Consider the following 24759-nt stretch of genomic DNA (forward strand, 5'->3'; position numbering starts at 1 on the left):
TCCTTTGTTCTTTCTTTGGCAGGACATGGAGCAGGGAAAGAAATCCTTATGTGTTTTCTCAGATGAGATGCTGCTTGTGCTCTGACTCCAGGACTCACATTTTTTGCCTGAAATTACCCACATTGGTATTGTTATGTTTGCTAGGTGCAAGGAACATTCAAAAAAGGAAGGGGCAGAACAGAGTCTCAAGTTGGGGCACAGATGGGCCCTCATGGTTCCTCTAGCAACCCATTAAAAGCTAGTTTGTATGTTTGACTTCCCTGATGTGTTCAAAAGGCAAAGTAGGGTCAAGTCTTACATTTAAATTTGGGTTCTTTCCATTGTGTTTGTTTTTGCAGGGAGTATCCTACCTTCTGCATTTCTATGACCTCTCATTTTAGCTTATGTGTTAGTGGGGTCTATTTATAAGCAAGAAAAACATGTGCTCCAGACACTGAATTAGCTTTTAAATCATTGTTCCTAACAAATATGAAGTGAAATACTGTAATTTAGGTACTTACACTATCTCTTTTAAGCTGAGTCACTGTGTCTTTTGCTTTGCTTTGGGAAAATAACTTTGGCACATATTCACACAGTGGTGACTGATGGACCTGGGAGGAAAACAGAGACATTGGCCACCCAAAGAGGAGAGGAGGGCACCCAGTTTTCAGCTCTGCCAGTGAGGTTCAAGTAATAAGATGTGCCCTTTTAAAATGCTTTGTTTTCCCCAGCTGTGCAAAGGGAGGAGTTGGATGAATAATAATACAGGGAGTTTTGTTTGAAATTCACCAAAAGGCTGGGGGAATCAGTGCTTTTTCCTTTTCAAGCAAAATATTTAATTTGATTTGAGCTGAACCATCTGGGCACTCTAAATAGGAATGTAAATGACATTTTTTAAGGAAACATTTTGAAAATGGCAATGTCCAGTGCTTTGAAATTTTAGAATCTGAAGGAACTTCTAAACAATCAGTATTCAAACAATCAGTATTCAAATTTAAGGCAAATTCTCAGGAAAGTCTTGGCATGACTGAAATCTCAGGAAATCTCTTTGCTTGGAAAAGTTTTGTTTGGAAAAACTTTATCCTTGCAGTGTAAGTGGGAGACAAGCCCTGCAGATAACACTGCTGATAAACATAATATTCTGCATATAAACTGCATTTGTCCTGCCCTTGGAGCAGTGTTACACTTGCATCTCTTGGGCTGCTGCTTGTAATTATCCTGGTGCTTTATCCTATCGGCCGTTTCCACGTCACTGGTTCAGTTTTGCTACAGCTCCCTTTGATGGGGGCAGTCTGACCTTTGGTGGCTGCTGTTTGATTTGCTCTGGGTTCATGAGAATTTGTTGGCTGGGAGCAAGGGAGGTGCCCAGTGGTGGAGGGATTATTCAGGGACAGACGATGGTAGCACTGTCTGCTCCAGGCAGCTTTTCTGCTCCTGGATTAAAGTTCATGCTGTGCTGCTTGTCTGTCTCTCTAAGGCCTTGTCAAGTCCATGTGGGAAGCTGTTCTGTCTGCACTATTCCACTTTGTGCTGCTCAGCTCTCTTCTTGCCTCATTTCTCCTCCCTCTTTCCCCTTCCATTCAGGCGGCATCTTTCAGTCTCCCCCATTCAAGCTCTGTCTTTGCTCTCTGCCCTGTGTAAAAGTTCCATGCCCTCCCTACCATTCATCACCTCTTGCTCATTCACCTCCCTGCTTTCCTTTCCTCATTCATCTGGGCTTCCCCTCACCCAGGCTGGGCTGCCCTCTCCTCCTGCCCCTTCCACAGTCCTCTTTTTGTGTCTTTGCACTCCCTTCTCTGTGGCCATCCAAAGCTCAGCAGTCTGCAGTGTGCTCTGTGAGGATGCTCTTCTAGAAGTTGGCCCCAGCTGATGAGCAAATTAATCCTCAGTGGAAACCTGGTGGGACTCTTTTGGGTGGATTTGTCTCTCTATTTACCCTGCAGGTGAGAAGATTTCTTTTACCTCCACTTCCTGGAGATGCATCATGATGCATGAACAGGAAAAGTATTACAATTTCCTAACCTTCCTGTTCAGTCTGGTCTTTCTGTCTCTCCCTCCTGGCTTGTTTCCCCTTTGTTTGCAGCAGTTGCAGCTCTCAGGTGACTCCTTGGGAGGTTGGTTTGATTTCCTCATTCCTGAGGAACGTAACATGAATTTTCTTAATTATTGGCTCTGTAATTATGGTTGTTGCCTGTGTCTTCTCTGCTTTTTTCTTTTAAATCGTCTATTTGGAGGCTGTATCAGTTTTATCAAGCCATCTCTGCTCTCCAATATGTGTTTTAAGTGTTCCCCAGGAAACAGAGCTTATGAATTGTATTAGCCAGGCCTTGTTGTTTGTGGGTCTCAATGCAGCCATGACCCTGTGCTTGTGATGCAGACACAGGAAATATGGACCACAGCCTTGCCAAAGATTTCTCAGTTTGCTGAGCACCTGGTCCCCTGCAGCTCCCACAGTGCCAGCAGTGTGCAGACATCACCCCATGGTATTGAAGGAGCACATCTCTGCTGCAGTGTGGCAGGAAAACAAAGTGGGAGGTCTGCTGGCCTGTGGGTGCCCATGGGGGGCTTCAGCTTTGAATGGGTAAACTGCATTCAAGTCAGTCTGGTCAAATAAAAGGGGAATATTAGAGTCTGGGAAGAGTGGATAGGCTTGGAGGAAGCAGGTACTCTGAAAGCTTGTGTGCTCCCTGTGCCTGTGGGAAATCTGATCAGCTCAGTAAAGGAGACAGAAATGAGGTGCAGACAGGCAAGCAGAGGGGCTCTGTGAGTGTCTGCAGGTTCGACTGACAGGACAGCTCTCTGTTGTGTGGGAGGCTGTGAAAGGAGCATCCACTGTGTCTCATGAGGCTAAAAGGAGCCCCTGACTCAGCCTGGCAGGGCCAGGCTCTGGGAGGACTTGTCAGTTCTCTGAGAAGGACCCTTTTCCCTGATAACTGCCTCAAAGTGGGATTTCAAACCTGCTGTGGTTTGTTGTCAGGCTGGTGAGTGTGTAAAAGAGATTCCCCGTTCATTGTGCTTGTGCCCCACAGAGACATTGAACCTGGCAGGGCACATTAACCCCAGGCCAGCCCTGAATCTTGTCACCTGCAGGCAGCAAAGCTTGGACTGGGAACCCAGCACAAACAGCACTTCTTCCTGTGAAGTTAGTTGCATTCCTGCTGTGGAGTTTATTTAGTCATGATTTGATTTAAAATGTCAGACACATTTTCTTTCTGTTTGAAAACTTGTGGCAGAGAGAACCCTGGAAACACTGTCCCTTGTATCCAGTAAGAGCATATAGGAATCCAAAATGCAGCTTGATTTTCTTGATTTGTGGTTTTGCAACTTTGGCACTTGGACAAATCTCTTCTACCCTTAAACCAAAGCACATTTGACATAGCAGACACTGGTGAAGTGCAAACACTGCAGAAATGGCTATTGCAGATCAATGCAGGGAACCTGCAGTCTGGGTGTCATCCAAGAATGATTTGGATAGATCACCTAAGAAACAATTCAAACCACCACAACTTCCAGCAGTCTGGCTCCTTCCTGGAGCTGTAACTCCTGTGATCACCCTGGAAAGATGCAAGTCAGGATTTCTTGCTCTCAAGCATTTAAATGGTAGAAGTTAGACAATAATGAATGCTCCCAGCTCCAGGCTGCATTTGGAACCAGCCTGTCTGCAGTACCTCTGAGCTGGTTATGTCGTTGCAGTGTAGTGCCAGTGCCTACAAGACCTTTCAAGGAATCATGTGATGGCTCTGTCTCCTCTTCACAAGGCTGACTTAAACTTCTGCTCCAGTTTCACTTGGAAAGCAGAGTTTCTTTGATAGCTTCTAGTCCCCATGACTGAGCAAAGCCAGTTGTGATACCAACAGTTCAATACCTTTCCCAGTCCATTTAGCAGGAGTTTTGCTCCATGGCTGTTGCTGTAACCAGGAGTGTGGTTTGAATTCCAGTACAGGTGGGTCATTTTGGCTGCATGTGGGCTATGGCACTTGTTAGCTGGAGTTTTAAATTCATCTGTTTAGCTTGAGCTTTTCTGAACCCTCCTAACTTGCTGTCAGGTCAGAAGAGAACTGTTGGGATCATCTAGTCTCTCCTAATGTAGGCAAGAAGGTTTTCTGAGTGATCTTCTGCTTGACCTCAACCATACCTCATCTCCTAGGAGAACTTGCAATTTAATTGTAAAACTTCTGGTGAAGTTAGTGAGACATTTCTTTTGTTAATAATAAAAACAATCAACCTAGGCTGATCTAAGGCTGTCCAGTTTGAGTTCCAGCCCCTAGATGTGATTATACCTTTGTCTTGGTGGAGATGCCTGTACTGACAAATATCTGTTCCTGTGGAGAGTGATCAAGTCATTGCTTAACCTTCCCTTTCATAAGGTAATGAATTGAGCCTGTCAGTGCAGCCAGACTGTACCAGTAAAAAGTGCCAAAGAGGTAATGTCACCTCATTTACAAACCTGCAGGTCACATTTCCCTTTTTGCAGGCAGTGTTACCTTGAGAGCACTGTCTATAACAAGCAAGGGTTCTTTCCCCTGCTGGGAATGGCTGCTGCTGATGGCATTCCCCACCCTGTGCACTGGCTGGCATTCTTGGCTCCTGGCCAGATGGCTTACTGTTTATTTTTACTGTAAAATATATTGTTTGCAAGTGCCCAGATTTACCAGAAGACCTTGCTCACACTTAGTAAGTTGCTGCTTTAACTCATCTGTGAGCATGATAACAGACTTTTCCTTAGTTTGCTCCAAAGTCACTAATGAGAATTCTGTAGGAGGAAGAATGAATTCTCCTGGGACCCCATTAGTGGCATTGCCACCTGATGGTGGCTCTCTGGCTTAGATTTATTTTTGAGACCTGTCAAATAGACAGATTTCAGCATGTTGAATGTGTGACAGTCTGAGTTTGTGTCACAGTAAATCCTCAGACTCAGGGCTGCCTGGTGATGTCAGATGCCCTGCAGAAATCAGTCATACCAGTGACTTTGGCTTATGATCTGTGCCCAGTTTGTGTTCTCATCCAGATAATATCAGCTGGACATAATCTGTTTTCTATGGCCTGTTCTGACTGATGTTAGACCAGTCCTCCTTCAAGTGTGTGTTACTCAACACCAGTCATTTGTTCCTTTGCTCTGGGTTGCTGTTAGACCATCAGGACCTGCTGTATGCCATTAAATTCTTGCTGGGCAGTTCAGGGAGCAGGGTGTGTGCCTGTCACTGCGATTGCACAGGAGTTTTGGAGCCATGGTTGGAAGGGCTGTACTGCTGATTCAAAACTGGAAGAACGGGAGCAAGCAGATCTTGATGTTCTTCCAGTGTTCCCAGACTTGCAGAAAATCAGTATTTGTAATGACTTTTTAAAACCTTTTGGATGAAAGTTACCTTGACCTGCTGATTCAAAACTAACTTTAGCAGCTGCTGTGTAACATTCTCCAGAGTTACTGCTGGGACAGAAAGTGCATCATCATCATCATCATCATGTGATAGAGATAATTCATTGGGCTTTTGTCCACATAAAAACCAGAAACAGTTTGACTCCCCTGACTCTTACACACTGATATCACCTATGCAACTTTGTCCAGATAATATCAGACCAAAAACCTGTTTTGAATGAGAAGACTCACAGACTCATATGCTAGACTGTACTAGCATAGATGCAGCTGTGACAGGAGACAGTATCTATAGCAGTGAATTTTACAGAAATCTTATGTATCATTAGCTGACCCAGGGGTAAGCAGGGATCGACTGCAGGAGCTTGGTGTGAAATACAGCCCCCCCCGAACAGTTCTTCTCACTGTTGTGAGTCAGTTTCTGATTTGCTTTGGGTTTTTCTTTTTTAGCTTTTTTTTGTAGCAGTAGTGATTAGAGCCTGTCTGTCTCCCAGTTGTGTGCATGCTTATGTCTTCTGGTGAGTTATGTAATGCAAATCAATGCAGCATCTCACACAGAGTGTGTTGCATTTTGGATCTGAATGAAGTAACTTACATATTACATTCCCTCATCATGTAGAAGCCCTGAGAGATTTAATTAATATTAATAGAGAATTTTGAGATTTTCCAGTCAGACATGTCTAAAACCACCTAAACAATAATTATGTGGTGGTGAATGAGAATATCACGTGCCTTATGATACCAAGGATATTGCTGTTTTCAGCTTTTGATATTTAATGCCTTACACCATCTGATGAAAAGTGGAGTTTATTTTATCTAGACTGCAGAACTCATTGCTTCAGGAGATTGTGGAGGCCTAAAAACTGGAGGAATTCAAAAGGGAGAGCAAGAGATTGGGCATTCGTACATTAAGAATGTTGGGGCCAGTGCTGACAAGCAGTTCTGCAAAGTTATAAACCCCTTGCCTCAGGATTTAAGAAAGTATTTTAACTGTTCATGTGAGTTTGGTCACACCAATCACTAGGTGGTCTCTTGTTGGCTTCATCTTGTCCACAATCTCAGGAATGAGAGAGAGACCAGAGCCTGGGCTGGTGCTGTTGGATACGTGACTCACCTGTCTGGGTCACTGCCTGCCCAGGCTGTTACTGCAGCTGAGACAACTGCCCATGTAGGAACGTGCAGCATGGTCAGTGCTGGATCAAGATTAAAAAGAATATTTTCACCTAAAAAAACCTCACCTGTGACTTTTTAGAATGTCTCAGCTTCTTTCCAGTAGCCTTAATGCACTGCCATAAATAATAAAACAGGAAGAAGCAGAGCTGGAGAGGGCTCAGTCTATAAACATGTCTCTTTGCATTAGGCCTTGTGGCGTAATGGAGGGCATCTCCTGCCACCCATACTGTCTCGTTAATCATGTAATTATCTCCCTCACTTTCAGTGCTGCATCTCCTTCCCTGTCAGTGATGCTGGTAATGGAGCTTTTATTTACCCTGGCTTCTTTCTGGGGAGCGGCTCTGGTTTCAAAGCCAGCACAGTGGTGTATTTTGAATAATTTAGTTCTGGGTGGCTTGAACACTGTCTCTAATTCCCCAGCTGAGACTAGAGACTTGTTTCAGGAAGTATTCTGCCAGGAGGCTGATTTGGAGAGAGGCAGGGGGGTTGCTCAGAGTGGTGGGATGTCGAGGTGGCCGAGGACTGAAAACTCACTCATTGGTCCTGTGAGACCTCTCAGCTCTGTCCTGTCTTAGCAAGGACTTGCAGCAAGAAACCCACAGGCAGAGGATGGATAAGGAAGAGAGTTGTGTTAAAAATGAGCATGGAGACAGAAACATGAATTTGGGTATGTGGCTGAGCATGATAGGCTTCCCCTGCAAGCTCTGGGTCAGAAATTACTGGGGTCTCCAAGTGTAGGATTTCCTTGGCCTATGGTGGTTATGGACCAGGTCATGCAGAGCTCTGTAGAGTCAAGAAGTTCAGTGTGGTGTCCAGCTGTCACTGGCTTTGGGAAGTCTGATCGTTTTCTGCACCTGAAACCTCCCCAGAAGGCCATCTCTGTTCACAGTGTCCCTGTGCTGCTTGGCCTGGTGGCTTGGCCATTGCCCTTTGTCATTGCAGCCATCATCCAGCCACACTCTGAGCTCTGCCCAGCCCTCACTGTGCTGGATCACACAAACACAGGTGTGGTGCCTGTGCCCTGTAGATGGAGAGGTCACAACACCACACAAGTCTGTGGGCTCACTCCAGCAATCCTGGCAAAACCAAAAATCAAATCTGGCTCTTTCCAGTCTGCCTCAGAACTGAGTAGTGGCACACTCCTGAGAGAATCTTTTGATTCTCTCATTCTTGTTGAATCTGTGCTTCTACTGTCTGTTTAGATGAAGTGCTTCTGCAGAAGGTAACAACAGATGGTAGTAATGTAGGTCCCTTTCTTGTCTTTATGCCTAAGACAGTAGGAGAAATAAATTAGAACAGAAATGCCTCTATAGATTGGCCAACTAGCTCATGAACCTGGTCTTTCAGGCTATTCTGCTGTTCAGGGAAAAGAGAATCTTATACCAGCCCCCTCTATCTCCACTTTGCCATGTGCTACATGCAGAGACACCCAAATCCAGGTGACAGGCCCTCTTCTCTGGGATGCCTCCTGGCCTAGCTGAGAGCTGAGCTGGGCAGCCCTGTGCTCTCACTGCATCTTTCCTGAGGAGCAGGTGTTTCTGGGAACACTGCTTGGTGAGGGACTATGCTCTGTGCTTAAAAGCAATCTGGCTTTCGAGATCTGGGTGATGTTTCCAGCCCTTGGGTTCACCTCAGGTCAAAGCAATCTAACATGCCCTAAAAGTACTGCTGGACAGCCCTTAATCACTTTATATTGTCTGGGCAGTGGTGAGTAAATTCATTATTTACAGGGGAGGCGGGTGTGCGTCACTGGAGCCAGCACTAATGGTTTACCATGTGTGCTCAGGCAACTCAGATGAGATGACTTTAAATGGTGGGAAGCTGGATTTCAGGGTGGTGGGATATGCATTTACCTCTGACTGCCCTTCCTCTCTGTTGGATCAGGATTTCTCACATTCACTTCTCTCCTTTGGAAGAGAGAGCAGGATCATTAAGTATTCCTAGACTGCAGAGACTGTGCCACCTGAGTTCCATCCAGCAAAGCTCAGAGTGGTTTCTGAAATCCTTGAAGATGAAAAGATGTTGCATGCAATTTCCACTTTCCAGTGGAAAAGGACCTACATGTAAATAAGAAACAGGCCAACTATTGAGAGCTCCTTTCTGGTGGGAAATGAATCAGGAGTTGTCATTTCTATAAAATAGGGAGGAGAAGCTGAAGCTCAGGGCAATTTCTTTGCAGAATCTCCTAGTCTGGAGCAGAGCTGGGGTCAGTGCCAGGAGGCCTGACACTGCCAGGCCAAAAGTGAAGACACCACTGGACCTTAGAATGACTCAGATTTCAAGGAACTGGTTTAACTCAAGGCTGATTTCCAACTTAGATGAAGTTGCTTGGAGCCTTGCCCACTGGAAAGACAACTGTGGCTTTGGTGATGTTGAGACAAAGCCCTTCAATGAGGAAACTATGGGTGGTAGCAAACTGTTCCTGCAATCCTAAAGCCAGCCAAGGATCCTGCTGTTGTGCCCAGTTCAGCTGTTGACTGTCCAGCTGCCCCCATGGCCCTGAGGGCTGTTTGCCATGGGGAGAGGAGCAGCTGGCTGCACTCTGAAATGTCTCAGTTTTCCCAAGATACTCATTGTCTGTCTGCAGCACCAGCCTCCACCCTACTTGCTCACTCAACCGTGGCTGATGTGTCTTTAATTAAAGAAGAGGAACAATTTGAGATTTCATTTTCCTTCCTCAACTGAATTTTCTATTTTCATCACATTTTGTGAGGTCCCCTCACCTTACTTTTGTCTTGTAGTTTTGCTGGGAGACCTTTAGTTTGTGGTGTGTCTTCTCTAATATAAGGAAGAAACAGGAGAAAAACAGATTGTTTTGGGCCAGGGAATTAAGAACCTGGGTCAGATGGCTGCTACGGTCATTAACATATTTACATTTTTGCTTAAGAGCCGGGTTGAGGATCAGGGGAGTTAAGGGTGATTGTCATTGAAATGCGGATGAAACCTTGCATGAAATTGCCGTTAGTGTCCCATTGTCTGGGGGCACGAGGGGGGGCACACGGCGTCCTCATCCCTGATCACTTGCCTGCCCGAGATCCTGCACAGGCAGAAGGAGCTGTGCTGAGGGAAGGCTCTGTGGTGCCTGTGCTGGGGGAGCTTTGCTCCCCGTGGGGCTGCAGCAGGCTCAGCACGGCCCTGCTGCTGCCTGCGGGCACTGCCTGGCCTCGGGTGAGACCCTGGTGCTCGGCTGGGCTTGGGGGACAATTGGCCCTGGAGGAGATTGTCATGGATAAATGCATGAAGCAGCTTGCAAAGGTCAGTTTTCTCTTTTATAATTGATGGAGCTGAGTGTTTTGAGTCTGCTGTCACATGTTTTTGCGCTGGTGCAGCGTCACCTGGACTGCTGTGTGTAGTTTTGGGCATGATATTATGAAAAAGACACGAAACTGTTAAAAAGTGTCCAAAGGGGGCCATGAGGATGATGCAGGGTCTTGAGGGGAAGCCGTGTGAGGAGCAGCTGAGGTGTCTTGGTTTGTTTGGCCTGGAGGAGCCTGGGGAGAGACCTCACTGTGGTCTTCAACATCTGCATGAGGGGCAGGTTCTGATCTCTTTGCTCTTATGACCAGCGACAGGAGCCAAGGAAACAGCTAGAGCTGAGGAGGGAGAGGTCTAGGTTGAATATCTAAGGGTGGTTGTGCACTGGAAGAGGCTCCCCACGGCTGTGGTCACAGCACCAAGCCTGTCTGAGTTCAGGAAATGTTTGGACAACACTCCCGGGCACATGATGGGATTCTTGGCTGTCCTGCATAGGGGCAGGAGCTGGATGGAGCATGGAGGACTCAATGATCCTAATGGGTCTATTCTAACTCAGCACATTCTGTGATTCTGTGATTTGCCTTGTTAGGGACATAGGATATGCAGGACCTGCTCAACCCCTTGATTTTTGTGGATAGCTGTGATATCAGAAACAGGGTTTGAAGCAGTCTGAAGTATTGGTGTGGATTTTGAGTGGTGACAGATGAAATTTTTACATTCTTTTTATAGAGAAATGTTGCACAATTAAAAATTTGTTGTAACATAAATAAGAGGACTTCTTTACAGTTGAGGTTGACAGTAAAACATTCTGCTCCAGGTTGCAGAGCCTGTGCTCTGGCCCTGCTCTGAGGTATTTGAGTTCAGATGCCAGTTGTTCATTGTTCATCTCTTACTCTCACATTGTTCAGATCCACTGTTTTACTTCACACTTATTTCTAATTATTATCATTAACATGGTGCCAAAAATAATTATATATAATAACATGAAAGAGGAGAAGAGACTCGATAGCCAAATTACATTACAGAAAACACCATCCACCTTCTGCCACTGCTTTGACTTTTGTGGAGCAAACAGCAAGACTTCAGTGAGCTGAAGGAGGAGTGCTGGTGCCTATTGGTGTGAGAAAGAAGCAGATTCACTTGTAGCCACCAGACAGCTACAGCTTCAGCTGTGCCTTTGGAAGGCAGCAGCCAGTCACAGCAACATCCTGAGTGAGAGGATGCATCAGCTCCAGCACTAGTGAGCCTGAAGTCATTAGTGTGTCCTTGTGGGCTGGGTTGAAGCTCTGAAGCTGTTGTGTAATTTCTGTTCTTGGTTACAAAATGCTTCTTTTTGGAAGGCTTGAAAGCAGAACAAAATCTGGGAAAAGTGTTTTGTGGTCTCAGCAGCTCTTTTGTTCTCTGGAGGCCTGTGTGCTGCAGCTCTGTATCTCATCTGCCCTTTGAAGGAATAGCCATGTTCCCTGGGGCTGCAGCCCTTGGTCTTCCTGCAAAGTCAGTGACCACACAGCATGGGGAGAGTCCCACACATTGGGTGCTGACCCTGGCTCTCAAAGTAGAGAGGTACTTCAGCCTTCAAGGAGCAAATGGTTTTATCCTAGACAAGCTAGGTTCTGATATTTTAATATCAAGACACAGTTAAAGTGGTGCGGTTAGGTAAGATGTTGGTTAGGTCAAATGTTTTTGAGAAATGGGGATGAACAGAGCAGTATCCATGGGGCTGCAGGTCTTAGATCCATTCACTGAATGACTCATCTCACAGCTCCTACAAACTCCCCTTGAGAAAGGTCATCCCAGGTATTGTGCTGATAATACTTTATTTCCTGGGTATGTGTGGCTGCGATTGTGCACCACAAACAGGCTGGCCTGAGAGTCACAGCAAGAGCCCAAACTCACCAGAGCTGAGCCTGAGTGCAGAAGCCCTGACTTTTGGGGCTGGTTTTAGAGCTTGATCTGTTAACTCAAAGCATCAGAGTGGGACAGAGCAGAGGAGCTAAACTTCTCCAGGGATTAATATTAAGCCTTTGTTTAACAGTAAACAGCTGATGAAATCCACCTTTGGCTCTGGGTGCCATCTGTCAGGGAGGCACATCCAGGCCACCTCACAAGGGCAGGACAACCTTTGGGGAGAACAGGAGAGTGCCCAGCTCTGACTGTCCACAGGTCACTTGGTTTATTTTGTTTTGTGTAATCCCCAGCAGCTTCTTCACAGAGGGGCTGCTGCTTTGACCAAAGTCCTACTCCAGCAAGGAGCTGTGACCTGCTCTCCTCAGGTTAGACAGCTCCTCCTCAGCCAAGCAGCTGGGGAGAGCAGAGCGGGACAAAGGGGTTCGGGCCAGAAGAGATAGAGCCAGATCCTCACACATGGGCACTACAGCCTCTGAACAAGCAGCCATGCCTGAGGCTGCTCTGTTTTATAGCTGTTCTGCTCACTGCAGAGCCGAGCCAGCCCTGCTGCTGGCAGGCTGCATCCTCTGCCACATCCTCCTTCCTACCCCTCCCTTGCCAAGGCACTTCCCTCCACTGTGTCTGATCGAAGGCCCAGCGCCTGTTCAACTTTTGTTCTCCATTAGGAAAGAGTGAGGATTGATAGGACATTTCTGGCTCTGCCAAGGCCTATTATGTCCCAAATGTTTCCATGAACAGACTCCCTCCTGACCACCCTGCCCCCTGACAGCCATTCAATCCAGCCAACAAGCTTGATATCATTATCTACAAAAGGAGGCCTGCGAGCACCAGGGTCCTCACGGCCAAGTTTGGGAAATCAAAGGCAAAATCTCCCAGCAACAGAGAACTGGTAGAGATCAGACTGCACCAGGGCTAGTACAGACTGCTCTGGCAGCTTGCAGCCACTTGTGTTCCAAGATCATCAGAAAGGTGTTTGGTGTGGTGCCAGCACTGCCTTTGTCAGCGCTGAGGCTGTGCCCTGTGAGCTGGCAGCCCCTCACAGAGTGCCCTAGAGGCCACTGGAGCAGTCATTGGTTTGGGCAGCCTTGTAAAGGTGTCTCTTTTCATCAGTGGCATGTCTAGATTAGCCACTTAGGCTCAGGGAAAACAGTGATGTTTTGGGTCAGAGTGGGATTCACTCCAGGTCTCACCTGGGACTTTCCTTCTAATGACTCTGGTTTGCATTCTCAAAATGGCATGTGGCTGCTTTTTCACTTTTAGTTTGACACGGTGTTCATCTGCTTTGCTTCCTGTCCAAAGATTTTCTTTCCCAACTGTCTTAAAATAGCTCTTCAGCAGTGAAAGCACTTACCATAGTGAAGGCATCTGTAGAGATGATCTGGAAAGGTGACTGTCAGAAACACTGAGCATGGAAGGGGCTTGAGGAGGGGTGGCACATTCCTGTTGTGCAATTGTGTTAGGAAATAGTGGAGTAAAACTGTTTCCAGTGCATTTTATCTCACAAACTGTCTCTCTGGTTTGCTTGATGTTCCAGCTAGAAAGAGATATAAAAAATAGACAAGAGAAATGATGATGCAGAGGGCAGGAAGGTGAAGGGAGCTGATGTAGTTGAAGCTTGGGTGGATGATGACTGGACTCACCCCTCTCTGCAGCAGGGCAGTGTCACCAAAGCCTAGAGCAGCCTCTGGGTCCCTGTGGGTTTGCAGTGGGTGATGAATGCATAGGAGGACAGAGCTGTGTGTAACATGGGGTTGTTAATTGTGGCTCTCTCCCCTCCTGTCCCAGTTTGATCCTGACAACACTGGCTACATCAGCACGGAGAAGTTCCGCTCCCTCCTCCAGAGGCACGGCTCGGAGCTGGACCCCCACAAGCTGGAGGTGCTGCTGGCCCTGGCAGACAGCAACTCTGAGGGGAGGATCTGCTACCAGGACTTTGTCAACCTGGTGAGTGCTCTGGCTGCCAGGGCCTGTCAGTCCTGGGCTCTGCTTGAAACATGGGCTGTTGAGGCACAGTGTCTCTTTCCCTCCCTTTATTAACACCAGTCTTTGCTGCATCATATTCTGTGTGGACTTGCTTCAGCAAGAGTCAAATTGCTTCTGATTTTTCCAGGGAAAGAAATTTGCATGGGAAGGAACTGTGGGAACTGTAGTAATATCATGAAGCAATGGCTGCTGCTACTTTGGAAGTTTTTGCTCTCAGTATCATTTGCTAGCTGCTGTAATGAGCCATTTGTTTGCAAGCAGAGGTCTGTCAGTCTGGATGTCTCCTGTTTTATCTAGAGATTTCACCACTTCCAGACAAAAATGTGTAGATAACTTTGTGTTGACATGCTGGGTGGAGTCATATTGCACTGCTGTAGGCATCAACAGCAACAGGGATAAGTTGTTTCTAGGTCACGTTCATTTTATGCCAGGTGAGATGTTTCAGAGTGCATGAGTCATGATCTGGATGCCTCTCTATCTCTACTAATGAGTCAATTAGTGAAGGGATCGCTCTGTTTCTTGTCAAGGCAGTTTGTTGAGTCAACACAATTGCAGACATGTGTTGTCAGGTGCCCAGGATGGCTTAGAAATGTTGTTTGCAATGTATCTTGGACACTGGCCATTCAGAGGCTTTGCCTTGTTCTTACTCTGTCATTGAACACCTGAATCCCAGATTTAATGCAATATTAATATAAGCCTGGGTGACAAAGTCAAAGATGAATGGGAGTTGGTGACATCTCTGAGGTTTCTGTGGGAAGCTGGATGTGTCCTTGTTGCTGAGTACAGTAATTTGTATCTCTGTGTGTTCTGCAGACAATGTGGGATTTGATCCCTTTATTTGTCATGGTCACTCAAGCACATGTTCTTGGTTTAGAAAGAGTCCTGCATAGGTCCTGTTTTCACATTAATCAGAGAGTTGTGATAACATGGCCCAGCTGTCAAGGACCCAGGTCATGACCTCCATCAGGCTGTGGGCAGTGTCAAGGTGAAGTGACTTTATTGGAATGACACAAACCTGCTGTATCAGGCAGTCTTGTAAGCCCCTTGCCTGTGTCTAGGTACACAGTAGAATAAATGCTGCAACTCTTAAACAGATTACACAGTGTGAGGTTTTCCTCAGCTCCAGCATAACAAACAGTGTGGTCCTCAGTGCTCAGCAGAGTATTTATAGTAACAGCTGCTTGTTCCACAGTTGGGGATATTCAAAGTAGTGTTCAAGCATTCACTAATTGGGCTGCACAACCCTTAGGTAGCAGGAAGAGGCATCATCGAATTTCTTTTACAGAAATGATGGCCTAGGGCCAAGCCAACACATTGGCAACAGGCTCAGGAATAGAACTGGGCTTTTTTCTCTCTCCTTGCTCCACAGGGCTCAGGAGCAGCACACACTAATGAGAGGTAGGTGGGAGCTGAAATGCTTGGACATTCTCCCCCTTTGGGAACAGGGGGCTGTGCCAGCTCACACCCAGCTGATGTGGTTTTTGCAAAACAGCAAATTTCCTTCACTACTATTGAGCGACTCCTATAAAAAAGCCATTGATTTTCCTGTCACCAGCCCCTCTATCCTTGTCTGCATTTTTTGCACTTTCTAATCAATAGGCAATGCAAATGCCAAAACATTAAACTACTTACAAATGACATCTCTTTTCTCACTTCTCCTCTAGTTTCTATTGATTTCCAGCATCCAAACTTTTTTTAGGGCTCCTTCTGAACTTTCTTTTGAACTTCCTGATGGAAAGAAGCAGCACATTTGATGCAGAATCACTGTGAAATTAGGGATTTCCTTCACCTCCTAGCTGTCAACCCTCGGTGTGGTGGTGTTTAGGTGCATGTTTGTGCTTGATGATCATTAGCCCTCCCTGCTTTATGCTCAGGTTAATTTGTCTGTTTCAGTAGCTTAGCAAGAACTGATCTGCTGCCAAACATGATGTTGCTGGGTGTGGGGATGCAAAGGTTGACCTTTTACTAAACCAGAGGCTTTACAAGCAAGGCTCTCTGTATGTATGATTTTCCTTTTCTCCAGCATCATTCTGAGCACCAAGATCTCTGCCTGCTCTCTCAGGCACTGTGATCCCCAGCTAAAGGACTGCTATTGAGCAAAGCTATGTTATCCTCTGATGTCCAAAATGTTTTGTGAACTCCTAGATACATCAAAAATGTAATTATAGGACTTCTCACCTTAATAGCAACATCCACACGTATGCCTGCTCTCAGCAAAACAACTTAAATTTATGAAATTGAAAGTTTTAAAATACGAGACTAGACCCCAGAAAGCACTCAGGAAATAAATTGAGAAATGAATAAATTCAAGGAAGATGAAAACTCCTGGTGTGATCTGCAATCAGAAAAGGCTCAAAAAGATCAGATAGGCAGCTCATTGGAAATTACTTCTCCTCTGTGTGTGTGAAATTCAGCTCATGTAGTTGTAAAACACAATGCTGCAATCATATCCATTTCTGTTTCTGCACTGTGGTTTGTAGTAATGGCAGAAAGGAGTTTCAGATGGGATTTCTTATGCTGTGTCTGAGACAGTGCAGAGTAACAAAAGTGTTTCCTGTACAAGTGGAGACATCTTGTGCATCTGTGCTCTCTGGTTGCTTTGCAGCATTGTAAAAAGAGATGCACAGAGAAAATTCTGGCTGTGAGCAGCATGGGCCACAGGAGGAGATAGAGAACCAAGGTGTTTAACTAACTTTGCTACTTTCAGAGAAGAGACAAGCCAGGAGTTAATTATACTTGAGATATCATTTGCTGGGATTCTTGCTGAACAGCAGTTGCTGTTACTTCACATAATATCCCGTGAGCTGTAATAAAGCTTGCAGTAAGTAGTGAGCTCTAAGACAGAGTTCATGTGACTTGGGAAAAACAAAACACTGCTGCTTCCAGCAGAAATGTTTAGCTGTGGCTTTGTAGTAACTTGAAGTTGATGTAATATCTCAATAATAAGCAAAATATGATAACTAATTAAATGCACATCCTTTATTTTCCAGATCAAGAATCACTACCTGCTGTGATTTCCCTGGCCTTGCTGGCTTCTAGGGACAGGCTAATTCTACCTCATTTTTAGTGTGAGCAAGGCACATTTTTGAAGCACTGTGTAGCAATGTTATTTGAACCACAATGTATAGTCTTGTCCTGCAAGCAATGTTCTTTCAAGTAACCTTGCATTTTGAAAGTGTTTTACCTTTTCTACTGGAAGTGCTGGAAGGCCTAAGCCTGGCACATTTAATAGGAATCAGGCAAAACCTTGAGCAGGGATAATTTATTTTGTCTCTCCTGCCTCTTTCTCTGAATCCCTTGAGTAAACCCCTGCTTGGTCAAACCAGATCAGAATGTTGGTATTTGGGATTCAGGTTTTTTTCCCTTTGATACTATTTGGGAAAGTGCTACCAGGTTGGCTCAGAGGATGTGAACATCTGTGACAGATGAACTTAATGCTGAGATATGCATTTTGGGGAAAGCTGTCTCTACCCACATTAGCATTTTGTAGAAGTGTGGGCAGAGGGAAGGAAATAAATGTGAATCTTGAAAGCAAAATTGATTGGAGAGGTTGCATTTGTAAGTAAAGTGGGTTATAAAACTGGAGCTGGCAGAGGCTTTCAAAAAGCTTGTGCTAACTTCTGATTTAATGTTCTGTGTCTTGGAGGATCAGAGCTGGAGAGCTGAATGCATTGCCTGTCACAGAGCTGCATGTGTTTAAAAATAGCTCAAAACCAGTCTCAAAGATGCCAATACGTAATCAGCAGAAATCCATGTTTTCCAAACCTTCTAAGGGAGGCTGAATAAAACCATAAAAAGGGTGCTGTGCCCCACACAAGCCCTGAAACTGGAGATGGGGGAAATACTACATGCCTTGGCTATTGATTATCTGAGGTAGCCACAGTACTACAGATATCCAGAAAGACAGAGAAATTGGTCTGCCAGTGGGGATGCCTTTGCAAGTTGCAGATTATCCCTGAGTAATTTTTGAGTGCCATGTGTGCTAAACAAAAGCAGGGCTTTGTACTTCATCAAAGTTTGTCACTGTTCTACTCTTGACATCCTATATGTTAACGTTTTCAGTGTTGAAGACAGGTTCAGATCTAAGTAGGAGAAAATCTTCTGTTTGCACAGAGGTATCAGACCCAGCCCTTGAGCAGAGGTCCAGCCCTAAGCCATGGTTTGTTTTGGTAGGGTGATGCCAAAGGGCAGAGATGGCACCACCTGGGTACCCGTCAGCTCAGCCTGGCTCTTCTGCAAGGGAAATTTCTTTCTCTCTGCAGAACACCATTTTGCAGGCAGGAAGGGCTAAAGGAATGTGTTGTTCCCCACTGCTATCTTCTCTCTCCACATACTGTTTGCTGTACCCATCTGCTTGCAGCTTTAATATCACACTCATTAAAGAAGTCCTAGATTGATTGCATGAAGAGAAGTGGGGTGGGCTGCCCTGGGCTCCTGGAGCCATGATAATGTGCAGGCCAACAATGGGGCTAGTGTTCTTTCAGCTGATGATTAAATACTTGGCTCATAAATACCAATATTATGTAATTCCAAAATCCAGTCAGCAAATTGTGACCATATGCGAGATTCTGTTTGGGAAGATTGAGTCTTCCAAAGTCAGTCTGAGGAACAAAATAGACTTCTCATCAAGAATTGGTGAGAGCAGCAATACTGACTTAATCCTCTGTCTCTCCTCATGCCCATCTCCTCCTAGCTTGTTCCAAAGGCCATGTGAGTGGGGCCAGGATTGCTGTGTGTGAGCCCTGGCAGTCAGCTGTGCTGTCTCTTTGGAGATCACCTCCTCCTTGGTGCCATGGCAATGTGTGCAGGTGGGGACCAGCAGGATGCCTCCTTCCTGAGAGGTCTGATTTCAACAAGGGCTCAGTGCATCCACTCATCGACATCTTGAGGGGTTGTGGGGGCTTTTCAGCATGTCTGACACACTCCTGACACTGTGTCCCTGCTTCACTGAGGGGTAAAACCACGCCAAGACTGCAGCATGTAGAGGGAACCTGGACCTTCTCTCCATATCCTTTGCTCTAAAGAGCGTCTGGCAAATATTTTCATGTCCCTTCCATGTTAGCTTCTGTGTAGGGTGTGCAAGGTCCTGTGATTTATCTTCCTCTCTGGAAGAAGGAAGGCAGAGCTTTCTGCTGAACAGTAGACAAGTTTCCTACCTCCTCAAAAGAGCCAGTGGAGGCTTTGGTCATCTACAGTGATCCTGCAATATTTTCCTTTTAAATCTAAGAAGACCTTTCCCTGTTTTGTTTTGTTATATTGAGGAGAATCTTCAGAAATGTCATGGTGATGAATTTGCAGTGCCCTGGCTGTTTTCTGGGCTCCATGGGCAGCACAAGCATTATTGCAGAGAGGACACTGGGCTGATGGGGCTGTGCTGAGTTCAGGTGACTGAACTGAGCCATCCCTTGTAACAGTAATAGAGGAGTTCAGGGTGCCTCCCTTAGGATCCTCTGCTCAACAGATGCAAAGAAATCTTTGATATGATCCTAACCATGGACTTAGCAGCCTTTGGAGTTTCCTGCCCATCTCCCTTGGCAATCTCTGCACTGATGAGGTGATCGTCTACTGAGGGTGGCCAGCCCTTCTTGATGCTGAAATGATGATTTTCCTTGGCTCTGGAAATTATTATCTTTTCCACTGAAGTGCTGCAACAGGGAAAAGCACTGACTGTTTTGTGGTAGGCAGGAAATCCCATTTATCACTGTAATTGGAATAAGCAGGTCAGCAGCTCCAGTCAACTGTCTGGCATCTTCAGGCAATTTTATAGTTTCAGTTTGAATTTATTCTTGTCCATAAGAGGGGCAAAGCCAGAGAGAAAGAATGAACTTTGTGAGGGAGCACATGCAGAACATCTCTAAAAGGCTGTTCTGAACTAACCTGGGATTAAGCTTTCTTCTGTGGACACAGAGAGGTCATTAGGTGGCTAAAAGTATCTTTGAAACAGAGGTACATCTTTTACCTAGCAAAAGGCATCTCACACATGCTAAAGAAAGCCTTGTACCTGTTGGATATTTCTCTATGAAAATATTATCTTTCAGTATGAACAGGCTTCCTTAATGCAACAGAGGACCACAACAATTTCAACAATTTTCCCCCCTCATCTTCCCCAGTTTCAGATACAGATCTTTGGATGATAGACATGAGAAGACTGAGAGAGAGACTGTGTGGACATTTTTTTCTTCTTTGTTTTTCTGCTTTTTTTACAAGAAAAGTTCTTTTACAAGTGTTTTCTAAATCAACAAAGGAAAGAGAGAGCAAAGGAGAAATACCACAATGGGGAGAGTTGTTAGGGTAAAACATCTTCTCACTGAAACAACTCTAAGAGAACAACAGCAACACATTTTTCCTCAGTTTAAAAGTATAAGAACATCAATTGGAGGTCAGTGCTCTTCTGTGTTGGAGGGACAGGCTACAAATGAAGGCTAAGGAGGGATGGGCAGAGCAGGTCGCAGTGCCATCACCTCAGATGGCCCCTTGCCTTCTCCCAGTGATTAACAGGAGGAGGCTCCCTGCAGTGATTACTGTGTTTAAGCAGCTTGGTCCAGCTTGGAGCAATTCCCTGAGTGCCTGGGCACTGAGAGCACAAGCTCTGGGCTTTGCTGCCTTTGGGATATCAGCTGAAACCAGCATGATCCAAGACAACTGCTGCTGAGTGTCTTGTCTTGCTTGGTTCTGGGAGGCTGGATGTACTTTGAGAGCAGTTAGCAGCTCTCTCAGAAGGACCAGGCTGTCATGTTTGCTCAGTGGAAGATCCCCCTGCAGCAGCCTGTGTACACAGTGAGCCTTTGGAGCTCCCTGCCAAACATTCAGCCAGTACAGACAGCGGCTCTAATGCAGCAGGTTTGTTTGACATCAGGGCTAATTAACAATTATACAAATCTTGGAGCAAGCTCTTTCAGACCTGGTTTGTTCCTCCACCCCCAGAAGGCTAAGCAAAAGATTCCATCTGCCTAATTTGCAAATGCAATTGCTTTAATTATGCATCCAAACTGGTAAAGTGTATGCTCAGAAAGATAGCTAAATCTATGCATGTGAGGTGATAATGCATATACAAATTAGCTGTAAGCCTGTGCCGTCTCAGAGCCTGCCCCCACTGAGGATAACTTATAAAAGAAGCCTTGTAAAGGCTTGCAAGCTTACAGGAGCTAAGACAGCTTGTACAGGCGATTAATTTGTTGTTTGTTGCTGTTGCTCAGGCAGTTTTGTTTTACACAAAGAGATAATTTTCTTTGCCCAGAGCTAACTCCTGCCCCAAGGGTTAGATGTGCTCTGAGATTGCCTGCTCTTACATTTACGAAATTTCCTGCCCCGAGACTGCAGGGAAGTTTGAGAGAGCAGGGGGAGCAGAGGGAAGGAGGATGCAGGAATATGGATTGTGATAACTGATGGTGAAGACAGTCCATGGAAGGCTGGAGAATGGGCCATAGAGCTCAGCCAGGTGCATCAGCTGCCTCTGCTCTGCCTTGCCAGATTTCTGCCCTGACCTCATTTATGGACATTATAATGGTAAACTGTGGTACTCGTTTTCCTTGCACCCCAAGTAGGTCACCCTGTCATTGTCCCAAGTCTTGGTTCCTAAAGCTCAGCCTGGTGGTGGCTTTCCTCCCTGCCTGGATCTGGTGCTGCTAAACTGGCACTATTCTCCCTGATGGCTGTGCCAGGCCTGTACTCATGGTTTCTTCTCTTCCCTTTTACCCAGATGAGCAACAAGAGGTCCAACAGTTTCCGCCAGGCCATCCTGCAGGGGAACAGGAGGCTGTGCAGCAAGGCCCTGCTGGAGGAGACGGGGCTGAGCCTCTCGCAGAGGCTGATCCGGCACGTGGCCTACGAGACGCTCCCGCGGGAGATCGACCGCAAGTGGTACTACGACAGCTACACCTGCTGCCCCCCGCCCTGGTTCATGATCACCATCACCATCGTGGAGGCAAGTACCTCCCTGGGAGCTCCCCACACTGCCCAGGGCCCTGCTGGGACACAGTCAGGGTTGGAGAGGTGTAGCCATGGTATTTTCTGAAAAATCCTTTCCTTAGGATTTTTTCTCCTGAGAAGCTGAGAGGCCTCAGGAACAAAATGTAAACAATGGTTATCTGCTGCTGTAGAATGCAACAAGTAAATCTGTGATTAGTCTCATGTCGTTGTTTCTAATTAATAGCCAATCACCGTCCAGCTGTCCCGACTGTCTCAGCCTTTGTTATCATTCTTTTTCTATTCTTAGCTAGCCTTCTGATGAAATCCTTTCTTCTATTCTTTTAGTATAGTTTTAATATATATTATAAAATAATAAATCAAGCCTTCTGAAACATGAAGTCAACATTTTCATCTCTTCCCTCATCCTAAGACCCCTGTGAACACCACCACAGAGAGGGACTCGTTCAGACCTGGACAAGGACAGACATGAAGCCAGTGGCCATTTTGGTTGCCTGTTGGAGTGTGTGTGTTTAAGTGGGGACTGTGATCCTGTCACTGGAACAATTTTGTATATGGGATTACACAGTTTGGGAAATGAGAGCAAAACTGTTTGAGAAGTGAAAACAGGACAGTTCTAGAGAGAAGGATAAGTCAATGGAATTAGAAATGTCTGTACAGCTACTTCTGTTTGTGAGTGGAGAGAAAAAGGAGGGGGGAGAACCTTTGGGTTAAATATTCTGACCTGCTCATGTGTTGCCCAAATGAGATCTTTGCACATTTGCTGAGTAATGTGCTCAAGTAAGTACAGAGTAGGATATGACACTGATAGTAGGGTGCTGACTGGGAGCAGGTTCCTCTGACTCAGGGGCTGGTGTGTTACAAATGCAGTTATATCAATGTGTTGCAGGTTCCTCAAAACAGGGAATTTCATGCTGTGTGAAGCTGTCAAATGGGAGAAAAGTTTTTTATATATTACTTTTTCTCCATTATTTTAGCTAAAAGGTACTTGTTGGTGAGAAAAGGCATTGGTAACCAATGAATCTCTCTGCTCCTCTAGGTTGCCTTTTTTCTTTACAATGGAGTGGTCTTAGATAGATTTGTGCTGCAAGTCAGCCACCCCTTGTACCTGAAGAATGCATTGCTGTACCATCCCCAGCTTCGGGCCCAGGCTTGGAGGTATCTAACCTACATATTCATGCATGCAGGGTGAGTACTTACAAACAGTTCAGCTTCCCCAGAGAGATAGAGGAAGTGACAGAATCAGCTCAGAATTAAATTTTAAAAACTCAATTATAAATTGTGTGTAAAAATCTGAAGATGTTGTGGGCTGGTGGGCAATGAGGTGCAAACCTTCACAACTCTCTGAAGGGAAAAGGCAATAAAAGGAACTCAACAGATGCTGCTCTCCTCCCCAGCAGTGTTGGGACCACACTTTCTTCTTACTGTGCACTTCCTAAAACCAGGTCAAAGCCCAGTGTTCCAGTAAAGGAGCTGTGCAGGTGGTAGCACAAGTCTGCAAAGATGCTGGACTGGTATTTAAAAATACAGGGTGTTGGAAAAGTCAGTTAAATTCCTGTGCCTGGGACCTGTCATCACTCAGTAATGTTGGTCCCTTCTGTAGGGACTGAGCTAATGCCTAGAAGGCTGTGTCAAGCCTGAACTCCCATTTTGTACACACTGAGCAAACTCAGTGTTCCTGAAAAGCTGACAGTCTTGAGTGACCAGATGGACACAGAATGGTGTCCATGCAAAATGAAGGTGCACAATAAAATGAATCCTCCTTCATCCCATGGAGGTATGTAGCAGACTTGGGAAGAATATACAAGGTGTGGGGATTCTAACTCTTCTTCTCAGCTGTCCTAGTCCTCACAAAATTTAAATAGACTTGTGTGATGTTTGTGATGCCATGGTGATGAGTAAGTGTCACTGGAAAGTTCATCCCTGTACAAAACATTCTACCCCCTCTGAAGAGTTTCTCAGATCATTATCTTCACACATTCCTGGCAGATAATTGCAATTTTCTTTAATTCTGTCATTGAAAAATGACAGCAGAAAGCCTTTCAGCGGTAGTGTAGAGCTTGAAACTGCATAAGGACCCTTTGTTCTTAAATGGAAAGCCTATATTTCCATCACTCAATGTTCTTCTATGAAAGGCCAGAAAGATCAAGCTGATCTTTGCCTTTTTTCCACATCTCTGATGGAAGACATGCTGATGTCTCTTCCCTGCCATGGAATAACTTCCTTGGTGTGTAATTGCCCTGGAGCACAAGATGTGCCCCAGATCCCTGGATAAAAACAGACTCCACCCAAGGGAAGAGTAGAAAAAAGCTTTTAGAAGAAACTTCTGAATGTGGCAACCTCTGTCCTCTGCATGCTGAATCCCTCCAAAGAGCCCATATTACACAGATTTCATCCTGCAAGGGGGACTGCTGGGCTTAGACATGAGGCTGGTTACATGAAATGAGAAATGAAAATTTCCATCACTGAAAATATGGGGAAATCTGGGTTTGTAAAAGAAAGAAAAACTTGATTTTAACTAATGTTAGTTAATTTGTATTTGGGCTTTCTTTTGATGGTGGTGGTGTTTTGCCATATCCCTTCTATAACTTCAGATTGCTCTAGGATACATTGGAGGAGAAACACCTGCACAAGGACAATTTCCCAGCATTGAATGCCTTTCTGTGGCATGGTTTTCTAACCTGTGGCAGGTCACCCTTGTAGCAGGCACTTCCCTGGCATTCTTCACACTCAATGGCCAAAAATCCCTCAGGTTTATTTCACCTCTGGCTGACTCAGAGTGGAGCAATGGAAGGTGGTGAGCAGGGGACTCATCATGATGGATTCCAAGTCCTTTAGCTACACAGCCTTTAAAACAATGGAGAGTCCCACTGGAACAATAAACCTTGTGATTTATCTGCAGTATCTGGAGTTAAGCTAAATGTTCCTTTATTTCTAAGTTCTCTGAATTAAGCTCCTTTCTTGTGAGGAAAACAGATAAATCTTGGAAAGGTAATATTGTCTTTTAGTGGACGCCCATCATTCTCCTCTCAATTTTCAAATGAGAGGATAACACAATGCCATGGGTCTATTGTTACCCTGCTTCCAGCTGAGACTTTTAAATGGTAATGTGGACTGCTCCTAATTTAGTGCACTCTGTCTTTTTTTGAAGAGCAAGTGGC

General features: G+C 45.5%; 1 protein-coding gene across 2 annotated transcripts in view; it reads left to right on the plus strand.

Annotated features, from left to right (window-relative positions):
• RHBDL3 (rhomboid like 3) overlaps positions 1-24759 on the plus strand; it is a 55934-nt gene that overhangs the window by 23013 nt on the left and 8162 nt on the right. For both annotated transcript variants that reach the window (XM_058817045.1, XM_058817046.1), the window contains 3 exons: positions 13475-13633; positions 21372-21596; positions 22638-22786. In XM_058817045.1, the coding sequence (XP_058673028.1) occupies positions 13475-13633; positions 21372-21596; positions 22638-22786 (533 nt within the window). The remainder of the gene's footprint in view (positions 1-13474; positions 13634-21371; positions 21597-22637; positions 22787-24759) is intronic.

Source organism: Ammospiza caudacuta, chromosome 19 (genome assembly GCF_027887145.1).
Source record: "Ammospiza caudacuta isolate bAmmCau1 chromosome 19, bAmmCau1.pri, whole genome shotgun sequence".
NCBI classification, from domain to species: domain Eukaryota; kingdom Metazoa; phylum Chordata; class Aves; order Passeriformes; family Passerellidae; genus Ammospiza; species Ammospiza caudacuta.